Source organism: Panthera tigris, chromosome B3 (genome assembly GCF_018350195.1).
Source record: "Panthera tigris isolate Pti1 chromosome B3, P.tigris_Pti1_mat1.1, whole genome shotgun sequence".
Classification (NCBI taxonomy): Eukaryota; Metazoa; Chordata; class Mammalia; order Carnivora; family Felidae; genus Panthera; species Panthera tigris.
The window spans coordinates 40,603,550-40,619,295 of record NC_056665.1 but is presented as its reverse complement, the minus strand read 5'-3'; the positions used below and the strand labels follow the sequence as shown (position 1 = coordinate 40,619,295).

Sequence of the window (15,746 nt, the reverse complement as noted above, 5' to 3'; positions counted from 1 at the left end):
AAACCTATAACTCTTAAGGTTTTCTTAAGTATTTATCAGTAAATACTTGAGTGCCTACCATAAATCAGACATTGTTTTAGACACTACAAGAAATAAAAAGATGAATTAGCCATGGGGTCTGTCCTCAGGGTGTTTAAAAGACTACTAGATAGGTAAAATATGTATGTAAACAAAGAAAAACAAAATAAAAAGCAAGGATAACTGTCTTGAAAAGTAGAGTGTCTCTGAGGAATTTAAAGGACAGAAAGGTTGCTTCTAGCTAGAAGGGACCCCAAAAGACTTTATTAAGAATATGGCTTTTTGGGCTGCATGGGTGGCTCAATCAGTTAAGTATCTGACTAGATTTTGGGTCAGGTCATGATATCTGTTAATGATGATTAACTCCGTCATGATCTGAGTTTAAGCCTTCTTTGTCAGCTCAGAGCCTGCTTGGAATTCTCTCTCCCTCTCTGCCCCTTCCTCATACTCTATCACACTTTCTCAACATAAATAAATAAACTTAAAAAAAAAAAAAGAATATGGCTTTTGAATTAGCCTTGAAAGGTAATAATAATAAAATCTCACTTTTTGATCAGCTATATTATACAAGGCCTATTGTGTATGTTATTTTCTTATCCTCACAACCACTTCAAGCAAAGTATCGTTATCCCTCTTTTAAAGAGAAGAGAATTCAAGACAGAGAGTTAAAGTAATTTGCATAGTGTCAGTCAGTAAATGGTAGAATTGGGATTGCTGTTCAGGTCTTCCTACTTAGTTGATAAGAAAAGCATATTCCAAGGAGGAGGAGTAGCGTGAGGTGGGAAGTTAGGGGCCTGTCCAGAGAATAATAGCAAACCAGTTTGTTGAGAGACAAACTGGGAGAAGAAGAGGAAGAAGCAGCAAACAAGAATGGAAAGGTATGTTGCGGTCAGATGGTAGATAGCTTTGAATGATAGGCTTCAGAGGTAAGACTTTGATCTGTAGTCAGTTGTGGAATGGAGCCGGGGTGTTTGGAACGTGATCAGGGCCTCCATTTAGGAAAATGGATCTGACTGCAAGGTGGAAGATTAATTGCAGTGAAGAGCCTGAAGGTGGGGAGACTAATGAGATGGCAGTTGTCATTCCAGGGTCGAGATATTTTCAAAGGTCTGTTCTAGGATAATGCCAGTGAAATTAGACAAGAGGGGAATAGATGTAAGAGGTTTTATGTAAGTAGAATCAATCACTTAATGTGACACCTTCATGTTACCTGTAAGTAAACCGAGGCTTAGAGAGAAAGTGGTCTGCTTGATCTAGAAGGAATCTGCTGTAGCCTTGGTATCTTCTTGCAATCTGTTCACGGCTTCTTAATTTTTCACCTAGTCTACTGTACGAACCAGGTAGCAAATTATCTAAGATTTTATTGCTTGGAATGTTATACAATCATACATTCAGTAAGTATTAACTGACCATCTGTCATGTGCCAGGAACTGCGCTAAAGACTAAGGATCCAGGGGCGCCTGGGTGGCTCAGTTGGTTGAGCGTCCGACTTCGGCTCAGGTCATGTTCTCATGTTCATGATTCAAGCCCCGCGTTGGGCTCTGTGCTGACAGCTCAGAGCCCGGAGCCTGCTTCCCATTCTGTGTCTTCCTCTCTCTGGCCCTCCCCCACTCACGCTCTGTCTCTCTCTCTCTGTCAAGGATAAGTAAACATTAAAAAAAAAAAAAAAAAAAAGACTAAGGATCCAGAGTTTTAACAGATACTTCATCTTTCTGGATCTTTCAGTCTACTAGAAGAGACCGAGATAAGAAAACCCAACCATACTAATTATCATATGAAAAAGGAATGTGTGAGAGGCCCTAACTCCTAACGCAGTTTGACTGGGGGCGGGGTGGAGAGGGTTAAGGAAGCTTCTAAAAAAGGTGAGTACTGAAGAAAGAATTTGTCTTCCTCAGTATGCCATCCTTTATCAGGTCACCATGCTCTTCTCTACCACTATAGTTCATATTCATCCTTTTAAACAACTCAGATGTCACTCTCTGTAGTGTCTTCCTAGACCTCAGTCCATTTCCTCCCTGACAAGACTAATCACTTCCTTCCCTGGGCTACTGTGTTCATATTTCTATTATTGCTCTGGCAGATGAGTTGGGCAGAAAGGAACAGATGATTGAAATGTTTAGGAGGTAAAGTCTATAGGACTTGGTTATTTGATTGGATATGAAAGATAAGAGAAAGAAATCTGAGATAAACTTGGGTTTTGGGCTCTGGCAATTGGGTGAATGGTAGTATCATTAGTCCACATGGAGTGTACAAAAAAAGAATTTTCTTGAGGCACCTGGATAGCTCAGTCAGTTAAATGTCCAGCTTTGGATTTCATCTCAGACCATGATCTCATGGTTTCTGGGTTCGAACCGCACATTGGGCTCTGCACTGATGGCTCAGAGCCTGCTTGGGATTCTCTCCCTCTCTTTCTGCCTCTCTCTCTCTCTCTCTCAAAATAAATAACTAAACTTTAAGGAAAAGAGAGAAAATATTCTTTTAAGATAAATAACTTTGAAATAAATGACCTGTGGTAAAGAAAACCTATATTATAGCAGTAAAGGAAAGAAGTACTATAATATGTAATCACCATACAAAAATCAATTTTTTTATGATAAAAAAGAAAAATTTTAATTCCAGGGGTGCCTGGCTGACTCAGTTGGGAGAGCATGTGACTCTCATTTTTGGGGTTGTGAGTTTCAGTTCCATGTTGGATGTAGAGATCGCTTAAAAATAAAATTAAAAAAAAAAACAAACATTTAATTCCGGTATAGTTAACATACAGTGTTATGATTTTTTATTTGGATAGTTTAAAATGTTTTAATCTGTTTTGTTCTCAAAGACAAATATCATTCAATAAAGGCATATTGTTACTGTTAATAGCACCAGTTTGCCTGACAGTTTGCCTCCCGTTGGGAGATAAATTCTAAAATAGTCCTATCCCTTAAGAGGAGTTTTAGCATTCTGAGTTATTAGTCCCAAATGTAGACTTCAATGGTTAAAGGACCTTACAACATAGTATCTTTAATTAAGAGTAATTTTCTTTTGGTTCTCACTAGTTTAAGTTGGAGTGAAAACCTGCTATAGGAAATTTAAGACCAAAAATAACTGTTGTGAGTGGGTGATTTCCATTTAGGTCTTAAAGAAGGCAGAAAAGCTATGCAGTTAATTTTAGAGAAAATACACTTGCTTAGGTTCTCTTGTGTATGGAGGTTCTAGCATAGAATTCCAAAGAGCACAGAAAGCCACAGTGGAAACTTAACTGTGAGGAGGATGGGACCAGGAAACCAATGCTGTGTGGCTTCAACTAGGTCATCTTCCACAAATGGCTGTAAGACCCTTAAGCTGCATATTATTCTTTTCACCTGGAGCAAATATGAACTCTGTAGCATTGAGCTGCAATCCCTCCATCTTTGATACTGAGCACATGATTATTAAAAAAAAAAAATGTTGTTTTGAGAGAGAGAGAGAGAGAGAGTGAAAGCAGGGGAGGGGCATAGAGAGAGGGAAAGAGAGAATCCCAAGCAGACTCTGCCCTATCAGCTCAGAGCCCATTGCAGGGCTCAAACTCAAAAACCTTGAGATCACGACCTGAAACGAAAGCAAGAGTCTGATGCTTAACTGATTAAGCCACTCAAACGCCCCTATACTGAGCACATGATTTGATTTGGGTACTTGTACGTGGGAATTCAGTGATCCCATATTGGGCCAGCTGGCTTGGTCTCTATCCAACTCCAGTCAAATATACAGTTGTCATCTTGTCAGAGCATCACTACTCCTATGTTATTCTGATGTGAGAAAAGTTTTATCCTCCAGTATAGTGGGGCCTAAGGTACTAGTTGTGTGTCCTGTAGACTTGTTGAATTGCTTTAACAGAAAAGGTAAACAAGAACTATTAGAGAACTATTAGAGAATTGCTTTCAGGATATGCTTCTTTGGATCTGTTTTACTTGTAGCCTTTTTATCAGACTTATTTCCTTCTCTCTTTCTGAGTATTATCACCTCAATCTTCGTGGAGTTGGTTTTCAGCTAACTAGATTTCAGAGCCTGATTTCATGTCCTATCTAGTTCCCCAAAGTTTAAACCAAGAAAACCTACAGCAAATATATGTTCTTTGTCAGTGAGTTCTTTCTTAACTGTTTGCAGTAGCTGTTAGTCCTCTGGAGACAGGTATAAGAGTTATAGGTCATCTGGGGATTTGTTGTCAAGAGTGGCATCATTTAGGAGTTACTGATCATTTCAGTACAAGGACTAAATGGAGGCTTGCAGAGTTGGTGAAAATGGCCACTTGACTCTGAATTAGTGGTGATTGCCAAAAACTACTAACCTTTTTTTTTCTCTTATGAAAATGGCAAAAGAAATGTTTTCTAAATGACTGGTGAACAATTTCCCTCTGGAGAAGAGAAGAAAATGGCTGTTTAGTAGTTAATTACCTGTTATGTTAGACAGCTATGAAATTTATGAGGCATGAAAGAAGAGTAGGCCCACCTCCCCCACTCATCAGGCTGGAAACCAGGTGATAGGAGTCATGTTTTCATAGGCAAGAACAGCAGCAACTTCCTGAGGAATCTGTTACTGAATTTGAATGGTTGCTTTGAGTTGCCTGATCTTAAAATCCACATTCCCTAACCTGTCTGATGTGCTCTCATTGACCCTTACTGTAGCGTCCGGAGTTTATTCACACTGTTTCTAAATATGAACCTTCTCTTAATTTACTTTTCTCTTTTTTAAAACAAGCTCTGCACTCAATGTGGGGCTTGAACTCACTACCCCAAGGATCAAGAGTCATGTGCTCTACTGACTGAGCCAGCCAGGTGCCCCTAATTTACTTTTCTCTCCATCAGGTGCATTTTTGTCTTTTTACTCTCAGACCAAAATCCCTTTCTTGTAAGTCACTGACTTGTCAGTGTTTAATCTGGTCCATAGTGTCCAGACCCCAGTTACAGTGATTGTGCTTTTCTGGAGGTACTGAGGCTGTGCCAAACTGACTTTGCTTTAATGTATTCTACCCCTTTTCCCAACACATAGGCCTTTGCTTTATTTTTTTGCAGGCTGCTTTGCTCGTCAGCTCTGTTTCTTGTAAGCCTCCTGAAGTTCAGTAATAGTTTGGGAAAAGAGATATTCACATAAAACTTGGATTTAGATTAAGTTTGGAAAGCTGATTTTGATGTTTATCTTTATTGTGAAGCAAGAATGGGTCCCATAAACCTCTTGTTCTATAATTTCATTTGTCCATCATTTTCCCTGTTATTTGACATTTGCTTACTCTATTAATATATGTCAGGGTAGTTTATATTAAACATAAGGCCTTATTGGCCCACTTGCCAAGAATTCTAATTTATCTTGGCGGGGGGTAACAGATTATAGGATAGCACCTACTTTTACCCAGGGCTATCATCCTAAGAGTGTCTAGTTCCCAGCCTGTGTGTATTTAGCATGATTAAGATAACCTTAGGGGCGCCTGGGTGGCTCAGTCGGTTAAGCGTCCGACTTCAGCTCAGGTCATGATCCGGTGGTCCGTGGGTTCGAGCCCAGTGTCGGGCTCTGTGCTGACAGCACAGAGCCTGGAGCCTGTTTCAGATTCTGTGTCTCCCTCTCTCTCTGACCCTCCCCCTGTTCATGCTCTGTCTCTCTCTGTCTCAAAAATAAATAAACGTTAAAAAAAAAAAATTTAAAAAAAAAGATAACCTTAATGCACAAGTTGATAAATTCATTGTTTTTTAATTCAATAACAACAAAAAATTTAATTTTTTTTAACATTTATTCATTTTTGAGAGACAGAGTGTGAGTGCGGGAGAGGCAGAGAGAGAGGGAGACACAGAATCTGAAGCAGGCTCCAGGCTCTGAGCTGTCAGCACAGAACCCAACATGGGGCTTGAACCCATGACCCTGAGATCACAACCTGAGCTGAGATCAAGAGTTGGACACTTAACCAACTGAGCCACCCAAATGCCCCAAATTCAACAAATAATTATTGGTTGCCTACTGTGTGTCAGGCATGATTCAAAGTGCTTAGGAATAAACAAAACAGACAAAAATCCTTGCCTTCATGGAGCTGTCATCCTAGTAAAGGGAAGCCATATTTAAATTTTTAGGGGCACCTGTCTGGCTCAGTTGGTAGAACATGCAACTCTTGATCTCTAGTTGTGAATTAAAAAAAAAAATTTGTTTTAATGTTTATTTTTGAGAGCGAGAGAGTGCAAGTGGGTGAGGGGCAAAGAGAGAGGAAAGCAGAATGCAAAGCAAGCTCCAAGCTCTGACCTGGCAGCACAGAGCTTGGCGCAGGGCTTGAACACGCAAGTTGTGAGATCATGACCTGAGCCGAAGTTGGAAGCTTATAGGTTATGAATTTAAGGCCCATGTTGGGTGTAGAGATGACTTAAAAATAAAATCTTTTAAAAATTTAAATAAGTAAAGTTATGTAGTATCAGATGATGGTAAATGCTGTAAGAAAAAAAAAAGGAGAGAGGGGTTGAGAGTGTCAAGTTTGTGAGGAGTTTGGTGCTCCGATTTTAAATAGAATGATGAGGGAAAACTTACTGCAAAGTTGACGTTTAAATAAAGTTCTGAAGAAAGAGAGAAGAAGCCAGGTGGATATCTGGGCTAGGGGGTAGAGCATTCCAGGAAGAGGGACTAGGCAAGTGGAAAGACCCAGAGACAGGAACAACAAACCATTGTGGCCACAGTGGAGTGAAAGTGGGGGTGAAAGTAGTAGAAAAAGGTGTCAGAAAATGGGCCACGGGCACCTGGGTGGCTTAGTCGGTTAAGCATCCAGCTTCAGCTCAGGTCAGGTCAGCATCTTGCGGTCTGTGAGTTCAAGCCTCATGTCTGGCTCTGCTGACAGCTCGGAGCCTGGAGTGTGCTTTGGATTCTGTCTCCCTCTCTCTCTGCCCCTCCCCTGCTCACACTCTGTCTCTCTCAGAAATAAATAAACATTAAAAATTAAAAAAAAAAAAAAGAAAGAAAGAAAGAAAATGGGGGGCCAGATTGTCTAGGGACCTGAAGGTCACGGTGAGGATTTAGGCTTTTATTCTGAATGAGATGAAAAGCCACTGGAGAGTTTTAAGCAGAGGAGTGACATGATCTGATATATTTTTTTAAATAGTTCTGACTGCTGTGTTAAAAATAGAAAAGAAAGAGGTTAAGGGCAGAAACAGACCAATTAGATTATTGTGGTAATCCAAGGAAACATTATGATGGCTTGGATCAGGGAGTAGCTATAGAGGTCTTAGGAAGTGGTGAGGTATTGGACATCCTTTGAAGGTAGAGTTAACAGGATTTCTCAGTGGGTTGATTGTGGGGGTTTTGGCCTGAACCACTGGAAAGATGGGATCATTCACTCATTTTAAAGGGGGTATGGATAAGACAGGAGCAGGTTTAGAAAAGAATTCAGGATCTTGATTTTTTTTAAATTTTGTTTGTATTGTGATAAAATATATAACCTGCAACTTACCATTTTAACCATTTTTAGGTATACAATTCAGTGGCATTAAGTACTTTTACAGTGTTGTACAACCCATCACCATTATCTGCCAGAATTTTTTCATCATCTCAAACAGAAACTCTGTACTCATTAAATAATAACTCCTTGTTCCTCCTCCCCCCACGCCCTGGTAACCTCTATTTTTTCTCTATGAATTTGCTTATCCTAAGTACCTAATATAGGTAGAATCATGCAATATTTGTCCTTTTGCATGATTTATTTCGCTTAGCATAATATTTCAAGATTCATCCATGTTGTAGCATATATCAGAATTCGATTCTTTTTTAAGACTGAATAATATTCCACTGTACATATGTACGGTATTTTGTTCATCTGCTGATGAACACTTGGATTGTGGATACTATTGGGTATTGTGAATCATGGTGCTATGAACATTGGTACACAAGTATGTGAGTCCCTACTTTGAATTCTTTTGGGTATATACACGTAAGTGGAATTGCTTTAATTCTTTGAAGAACCACCACACTGTTTTCCACTCCAGCTGCACCATTTTACATTCACACCAGCAATGCATGAGGGTTCTAATTCCTTCACATCCTTAGTAGCACTTGTTATTTTCCATGTTTTTTGTTTTTGTTTTATTTTGTTTTATTGTAGTCATTTCTTGAGCACGAACTAGTATCTCGTTGTGGTTTAGGTTTTTACTTTCAGGACCTCATTTTTTCCCCAGTTTTATTGAGATATAATTGACACATAACATTGTATTAGTGTAGGGTGTACAGCAGAAGGATTTGATACACATATATGTTGCAAAATGATTACCACAATAAATTTAGTTAACATCCATCACCTCTCGTAGTTAGGAATTCAGGACCTTATTTTTTAACTCTTGAGATTGAAGGAAATCCCCAAGGTTGTGAATGTAGAGAGAGAAGAGGTCTGAGGCCTGACCCCTGAAGCACTCCCAACATTTAAAGGATGGGGAAATGAGCAATCAGTAAAATAGCAAAACCAGGAAGAGAATGATATCCTGGAAGCCAAGTGACAAATGTGTTCAAGAAGGGGGGAGAGAAGAATTCTGTCAGATTCTACAAATAGATCAATTAAGATGAGAACTGAAAAAGTGACCATTTGATTTAGTAACATGGAAGTGAACAATGACCTTTAGTTGATGAAGAATAATTTTGGTGGAGTGATGGGAGTGAAAGTCTGTTTATAGTGAATTCAAGAAAAAAAACAGATGAATTTGAAGCAGAGAGCACAGACAATCTCTTAATGAATTTTGTTGTAAAGAGAATCAGAAATGGGGCAGTAGCTTGAGAATGCGAGATCTGGAGAGTTTTTGCTTTATGGCAGACATTACAGAAGTTATGTTTGTTAATGGGATTGGTTCAGTAGAGAGGGAACATTTATTGATGCAGGAAAAAGAGGAGAGGATGACTGAAATAGCTTGTAGTTCCAGAAAAGCAGAGCCATGAGGTCCTGGCAGCCTGTCCTCTGCCTCAATACTCTAAGACACAGAGGGGAGAGGAAGAAAATTGGAGATGGAAATTGTGACTGCTGCTGTTTTGCCCTCTGTAGAATTAGGTTGAAAGATCTTGATGGCAGCCTCTGGTTTTATTCGTGCCAAAGCACCTCAGCAGTAACAGCTGGAACCTGCTTTTCTTTGAGTTCTAAAGATCCAGGGGATAAGGAAAGAAGAGGATTTTCCTTCTCATCTTCAGTCTTTCTTTTCTGCCATGAACATTTTGATCCTGCCTCAGAATATAATTGTGTCTGATGCTTGATATTAAGCTATGTTTTATCAAAGTACATGCCACACCTGTCCCACACTGAAAGCCATGGTATGTGGGCAGGACCAAAAGCTGCTAAAATTCCTCTGTTTTCTCCATAGCGTTACCTACCACCTAAGACAGAGTGGTCAAGTGGTCAGTAAAGAAGTTTTAACTGTTTATGCTTCCACTAGTTACAGAGAAATTAGAATTTTCTTATTTTACTGAAACCTCCATTTCTACTTTAGAGCCTTAGGTCTTTAGAGGATATATCTTAGCAGGTGACTAAGAGAGGAAAATAAGTGCATACCTAGGATGGTAGCTACTAGGAGAAAGGCTCCTCTGGGAATGAAGTCTGACCCATAGTTGTAGTCAGCCCATGAGTCATATTTGTCAAACATGCTAAATACAAGACATCCCAAGGTAGGAAATAATGAAACAACAAATCAGTTGGGCATTGCTAGAGAGCACTTTCTGCCAACCCTCAGTTGTTCCTTAAATTGTAATTATGTGGCCAGCATAGTCTTACTCCAGGTTCTGTGTCTGTCTTTGCAGAAGGAATACAAGTCCTAAGTATTCACACAGATTTGTGATGAGAGATCCAAAGGAGGCTTCTAAATAATTTTCAGAATTGCTCTACCAGTTACCTTTTCACCCTAAGTAAGTCTGGAATGCATCCAGCAAAACAGCTTTTGCATGTTCATACCTTTCAGAATGAATCATCTTCCTTCCTTTTAGTGAAAGAAGGGCTCTGTTGATTATTTCTTGCAGAATTTCCACAAATGTTCTATTTTTCTTAAATCTTCCAGTGTTTTACTTGAGTTAACCTAGGGGGTGCCCGATGTTCCAGAAGGAGACCTGTGACTCTCCCAACTCTCAGTCACTTATGTTAAAAGAACAGTCAGTTTTTTCTTGATCTCAGGTTTGTGGGTTCGAGCCCCACGTTGTATGTAGAGATTACTTAAATAAATAAACTTAAAAAAAGAAAAAGAACAGTCAGTTTTGTTTCTTCTGGGAAGATATCAGGTATTCTTTTTTAAAGAAGTTCCCATTAGAGGAAGTCAGAAATGGCAGGCAATAGATTGCATAAGACCACTGTGCTAAGGCCTGGGGAAAGGTGAAGGTTTGTTCTTGCTTGCTAAGCATAATCCTCTTTACCTGACTGAAATGGAGAGTGCTATCATCAGAATGTTGAGGTGAAATCTGGGACATCCTTTAATCTCCTTGAAATTCAAAATTTGTCCCAACTAGTCTGAACTTGTTATTTCTATATTTCACAGTATCCAGACATGAGTCAAGAATCTGATTCTCCATTTGTTTTCATCTGCACAAATCCCCAGGAAATGATTGTGAAGTTTCCTATTAAAGGAAATCCAAAAATCTGTAAGTCACAAACTTTGATGGTCTAATTTTCTTTTCTTTGTGTCTTGTGTCTCACTTGCTCAACTTTTTAAAAATCTCTTCTTCCTCTGTTTTATGGCATGTCAAGAATTGGAGGGTTAATATGATTATATTTAGTGATAACTTTAATGTTAAGTTAACTACAATATAGCCTTTCCAAAGTGTACGTTGATCCACAGTTAATGGTATGCTAGTGAATCACTCTAAACTTGCATTTAAGATCCCATTACATTTAAAATCCTCATTTGTCAGCCAAAAGAGTATGCTCTGCTCTGCTGCACTGCTCATTAAAGGAAGTAGTAAGCCAATGCCAATGGCAATAATGACCTTTATTCATTGTTCTTCAGTCTTCAATCCAAGAATAAGACTGAAGTTTGTATGTCTATTTTTTGAGTGTTTTGGAGGCTCCACTCCCAATTTGCCCTTGATTACTGGTTCCTAAAGCTCTAACCTAGCCCTCTTTTTGAAACCTCTCGATGATTTATTTTTTCTGTAACTTTTGCTTTATGTATTTATGATTATAGTACCCTCTTTGAATTCCTGCATATTCACTTCCTTTTATTTTATTTTTAGAAGTTTATTTATCCTGAGAGAGACAGAGACAGCGAGAGTGGGGGAGGGGCATAGAGAGAGGGAGACAGAGAATCCCAAGCAGGCTCCACACTGCCAGCATAGAGCCCGATGTGGGGCTTAAACTCACAAAACTTGAGATAGTGACCTGAGCTGAAACCAAGAGTTGGATGCTCAACCAACTGAGCCACCCAGGCACCCTTGCATATTCACTTCTTAATCACTTTTTGTTGACTTTACTTTTTCAATCTCCAACTCTTCTACTACTACCAACTTCTCTTCCTCTGTCTAGTCCTACCTCAGCCTCTTCTGTTTCAAAACTATCTCAGGAAATACATAGTGGTGGTCTTTCTGCCTAACTTATTTTTAAAAACAACCTTGGGGCGCCTGGGTGGCTCAGTTGGTTAAGTGTCTTGACTCTTGATTTCAGCTCAGGTCATGATCTCACAGTGCAAATGCAGTTCATGGCATGTAGCCCCGAGTAAGGCTCTGCGCTGACAGTGATAAGCCTGCTACAGATTCTCTCCCTCCCCACTCTGTTTTACCCTCCCCCACTTTCATGCACGCTCTCTCAAACATTAAAAAATAAAATAAAATAAATAAAAACCACCTCAGCAACTGTCCCATTTGCTCACATCAGTTACTATTTTGTGCCTCTGTGACACTGCTTTCCCGTTCTGTGAACTGGATAATTTGGGGGCATGCATTGTCTTAGGTTGTGCACAATTCTACCTCACACTGTACCTGGGGGACCAACTAGCCATTTGATAAATCTGTTCTATAGAGAAGTACTTTTCAAACTGTACTGCAAATAAAAATCACCTAGAGAGCTGTTAAAACATAGGTTCCTGGGCCTTCTTCCAAGTGATACTGATGCTATTGCTCAGCTGACTACACTTTGAGTAATACTGCTTACAATCACAAAATAAGATGCTTGGACTATGAATTTAGATTAATGTATATCATCACAAAATTCAGGCAACTCTTATGATTTATGAGACATATGTTCCTTAGATTCCTATATATCAGAAAATCTGAACATAAGTTGCCCTTGACTTCTACATATTATTCAACTCAGACTATCCCAGCTGGTTGCCAAGTGGCCCTGGAAACTTTTTTCTTCCTCTCCACTATTTAGGATTGATTGATTGATCGATCTCATCATTATTTTCTAAAGATTTTATTTATTTTTTTAAAGTTTATTTTTAATTTTTTTAATGTTTATTTTTGATAGAGAGTGAGCAGGGGAGTGGCAGAGAGAGGGAGAAACAGAATCTGAAGCAGGCTCCAATCTCTGAGCTGTCAGCACAGAGCCCGACGTGGGACTTGAACTCACGAACCGTGAGATCATGACCTGAGCTGAAGTCAAATGCTCAACCTACTGAGCCACCCAGGCGCCCCATAAAGTTCATTTTGAGAGAGAGAGAGAGAGAGAAAGAGAATGAGCATGAGCCAGTGCAAGCTGGGGAGGGACAGAGAGAGAGGGAAAGAGAGACTCCCAAGCAGGCTCAGCACTGTCAGCACAGAGGCCAACTTGGAGCTTGATCCCACAAACTGTGAGATCATGACATCAGCTGAAATCAAGAGTCGGATGTTTAACATTCTGAGCCACCCAGGTGCCCCAAGATTTTATTTTTAAGTAATCTGTAGACTCAAAGTGGGGCTTGAACTCACAACCCCAAGATCAAGAGTCACATGCTCTACCTACTGAACCAGCCAGGCACTCTTCCGCTATTTAGTATTTAAATCTCTCTCTTGTCCCTCTTTTTTGGTTGTGGCATTCTATCCCTCCCTGTTCCATTCTCACCTTATTCTAGGCACTGATATCAGCACTGGTGGTAGCAGGAAAACATTTTAGGTCTTTTCTCCCATACCCAGTGCTACTTGATCTTTAGTCCCCATAACCTTTTCTTAGCTTCCTCCCCTATCTTGGTTTTTACCTGCTGCTTAATCTCCTGTGAGAAAATGTTCTCTGTAAACAGTTTAGATATTTCTGTGAGATGTTTTACTCCAGTACTTTCTCTACCCAGAGACCTACTTTCACTACATATATGGCCTCTGTTTTTCTCAATAAGGTTTAATGGGGGTGGGGGGGTAGAGGGGTGGGGAGGAATGATGCTCTTAGGGGAAAGCTTTAGTAACCTTCTGTCCTTTCCCCATTGTAGTTAAAAGCTTTAAAAAGTCAAATGGGCTGTCTGCTTGTTTCAGGGAGAAATTGTGAGACCGCAGCTTCTTCCTTGTTAGGCCAAAGTGAAACATCAGTCAGAAATAAGCGAAATTTAAAGAGAAAAAATGAAAGAATGGGTGACCAATCCCTTTGTGCATCAGAAAAAAAAAAAAAATTCTTTAGGTTCCACACCCAACGTGGGGCTTGAACTCATGACCGTGACATTAAGGGTCATATGTACTACCGACTGAGCCAGCCAGGCACCCTGGAAAAAAAAAATTCTATTGAAAGGGAACCATCCTACCTGAGGATATAGCTTGGTGTGAAGTTTCTATTCCCTATAACTCTTCATTCCTTCATCCTTCATTCCTCTTTACCATCTCTTAAAATCTTAGACTCTGCCAGAACTTTCTTCTTGTAGTCCAAAGGAGCCACCTTCAGTAGCTTATAGCTGGAAAAAGTCTTTACTCTCACTGCCACAGGGGAAAATACATAGTTGGCTGTTAATCTGTAATGCTTCACATTTTCTTCTAGCTATATTGTTACACTAAATGGTAAAGGTCCATAATATTAATAATATTCTCCTTCAATTATAGTGCTTTGGCTTAAATGTTTTTGTCCTTGTTTTTGTTTTGTAGGATGGCTTAGGAATCTTTTATAGATTAGTTCTATGAGACATGTTCCAAGTTCCAAACTCTGACTTGCACATAAGCTTTTAGAATACTACCTATTTACCTGTTGTATCCTGTGTGTGTGTGTGTGTGTGTATGCCTTAAATTTAAAGGTATGTATACATTTTTTAGTTTTTTGACTATAGTTGACCAACAATGTTACATTAGTTTCAAGTTTACAACATAGTGATTCAACATCCCTATACATTATGCTCTGCTCATCACAAGTGTGGCTACCATCTGTCACCATATAATACTAATATGATATCATTGACTATGTTTTCTATGCTGTACCTTTTATTCCCATGACTTATTCACTCCATAACTGGAAGTAAAGGCATATATTTTGGTTTATGCTTTTGGACACATAAACTTGAGCTTGCTTGACCTGGGGATAATTCCGTTTCTTGAAATCATTCAGAAAAGTACAGTGTGTAATATGATATCATTTGGCTGTGTGTCTGCTCAAATTAGGAAATGCAAAACAGTATAATAGAGTAGGTTAAATGCTCAAAGAGACAAAGGAAATCTTTTTACATTAAATGAACTACTTGCTCTATAAATGCATTTAAGTACTGCCTTATACGTTATGCAAAGCATGTGGAAATCCCTAGGAGAGTTATATCAATTGATGACAAATACTCTTTCCCCTTTTAACTTCTTGTCCATTTGCTGCACATGCATTTGATTTTCCTTAGGCACGATGATTGAGGATGTGGTTAACACTGAGATGCTGTAGGTATTAAATGTAAAAATATAGGAGAAATACAGAAATTAAGCATTACCACTCTGCTTTTAAAAGAGTGTACTGTATGTTACTGTAGTTAACTGTCCAGATCCCAAGTCTTGAAAGATGAGGCTGAACTAGAACTAGTTCAGAATTCCTGCCATCTTAGGGGAACTGTGATGACTGCTTCTTCGTGCAAGAGGCCCCAGTCCCTTGCCTTTATTGCCTGCAACTGGCCTAAGCTGGCCACTGTTGGCAGTCACTGTGGTAGATGTTAGGGATGTAAAGAAGTCCTTAGTTATAAGGAGCTTACAGATTGCTGGCACATGTATAGTTTTCTTAGGCAGTCTAGGGGATGAAAGAATTTCTGAATCCCTGGGAATGCTCCAGAAGTCCTACTTCCTTTATATCTCCTTCCTCCTATTTTCCATTTTATGACATCATCCCTGAAGCCAGGGATTAGTTTGCCTATCCATTGAGGGCTTTGCTTCATAGGGTTGATATTACCTGAGCTGGTCTCACTTGAGGGCTTTCACAATCAGATTGGAGTTTTCCAAAGATTATACTTGGAATGTTCTTAGACAGTAAAGCTTTGAGGGTGTCAAGAAGGTAATGGCTCTTTTTTTATAAGAGGAATCTGAAATACATATAGTTAATAGACTTGCTTAGAGTTGTAAGGTAAACTGAGACCATAAGTAAGAAACATACTCCCAAGCCTCAGCATAAATATGACTACCCTTACTTTTTTAGAGAATTTTGAGTTTATGAAGCATTTTAACATATAGTATTTCAATTAGTTATTGGATTAAATGACAATGTATATTAAAAAACAGCATAGTGCTTGGTATTTAGAAAGCACTTAATGTTAGCTGTAATTCTCTCAATAACTTTGTAAGTTAGGAATTTTTTACTCTTTTCACTTTTCAGTTGAGTAAATAGGTTTATAGAAGTTGTATTTTGCTCACATCTTTCTGTCTCTGATTTTCCTGCTCTTTGC

General features: G+C 39.2%; 1 protein-coding gene across 6 annotated transcripts in view; it reads left to right on the top strand.

Annotated features, from left to right (window-relative positions):
- Positions 1 to 15,746, top strand: part of TRIP4 (thyroid hormone receptor interactor 4) — an 83,321-nt gene that overhangs the window by 65,110 nt on the left and 2,465 nt on the right. For 5 of the 6 annotated variants that reach the window (XM_042988647.1, XM_042988645.1, XM_042988648.1 and 2 more), the window contains one exon: positions 10,494 to 10,596. The exons of the other annotated variant lie outside the window; for it this stretch is intronic. In XM_042988647.1, coding sequence (XP_042844581.1) covers positions 10,494 to 10,596 — 103 coding nt within the window. The remainder of the gene's footprint in view (positions 1 to 10,493; positions 10,597 to 15,746) is intronic. 6 annotated transcript variants of the gene reach the window in all.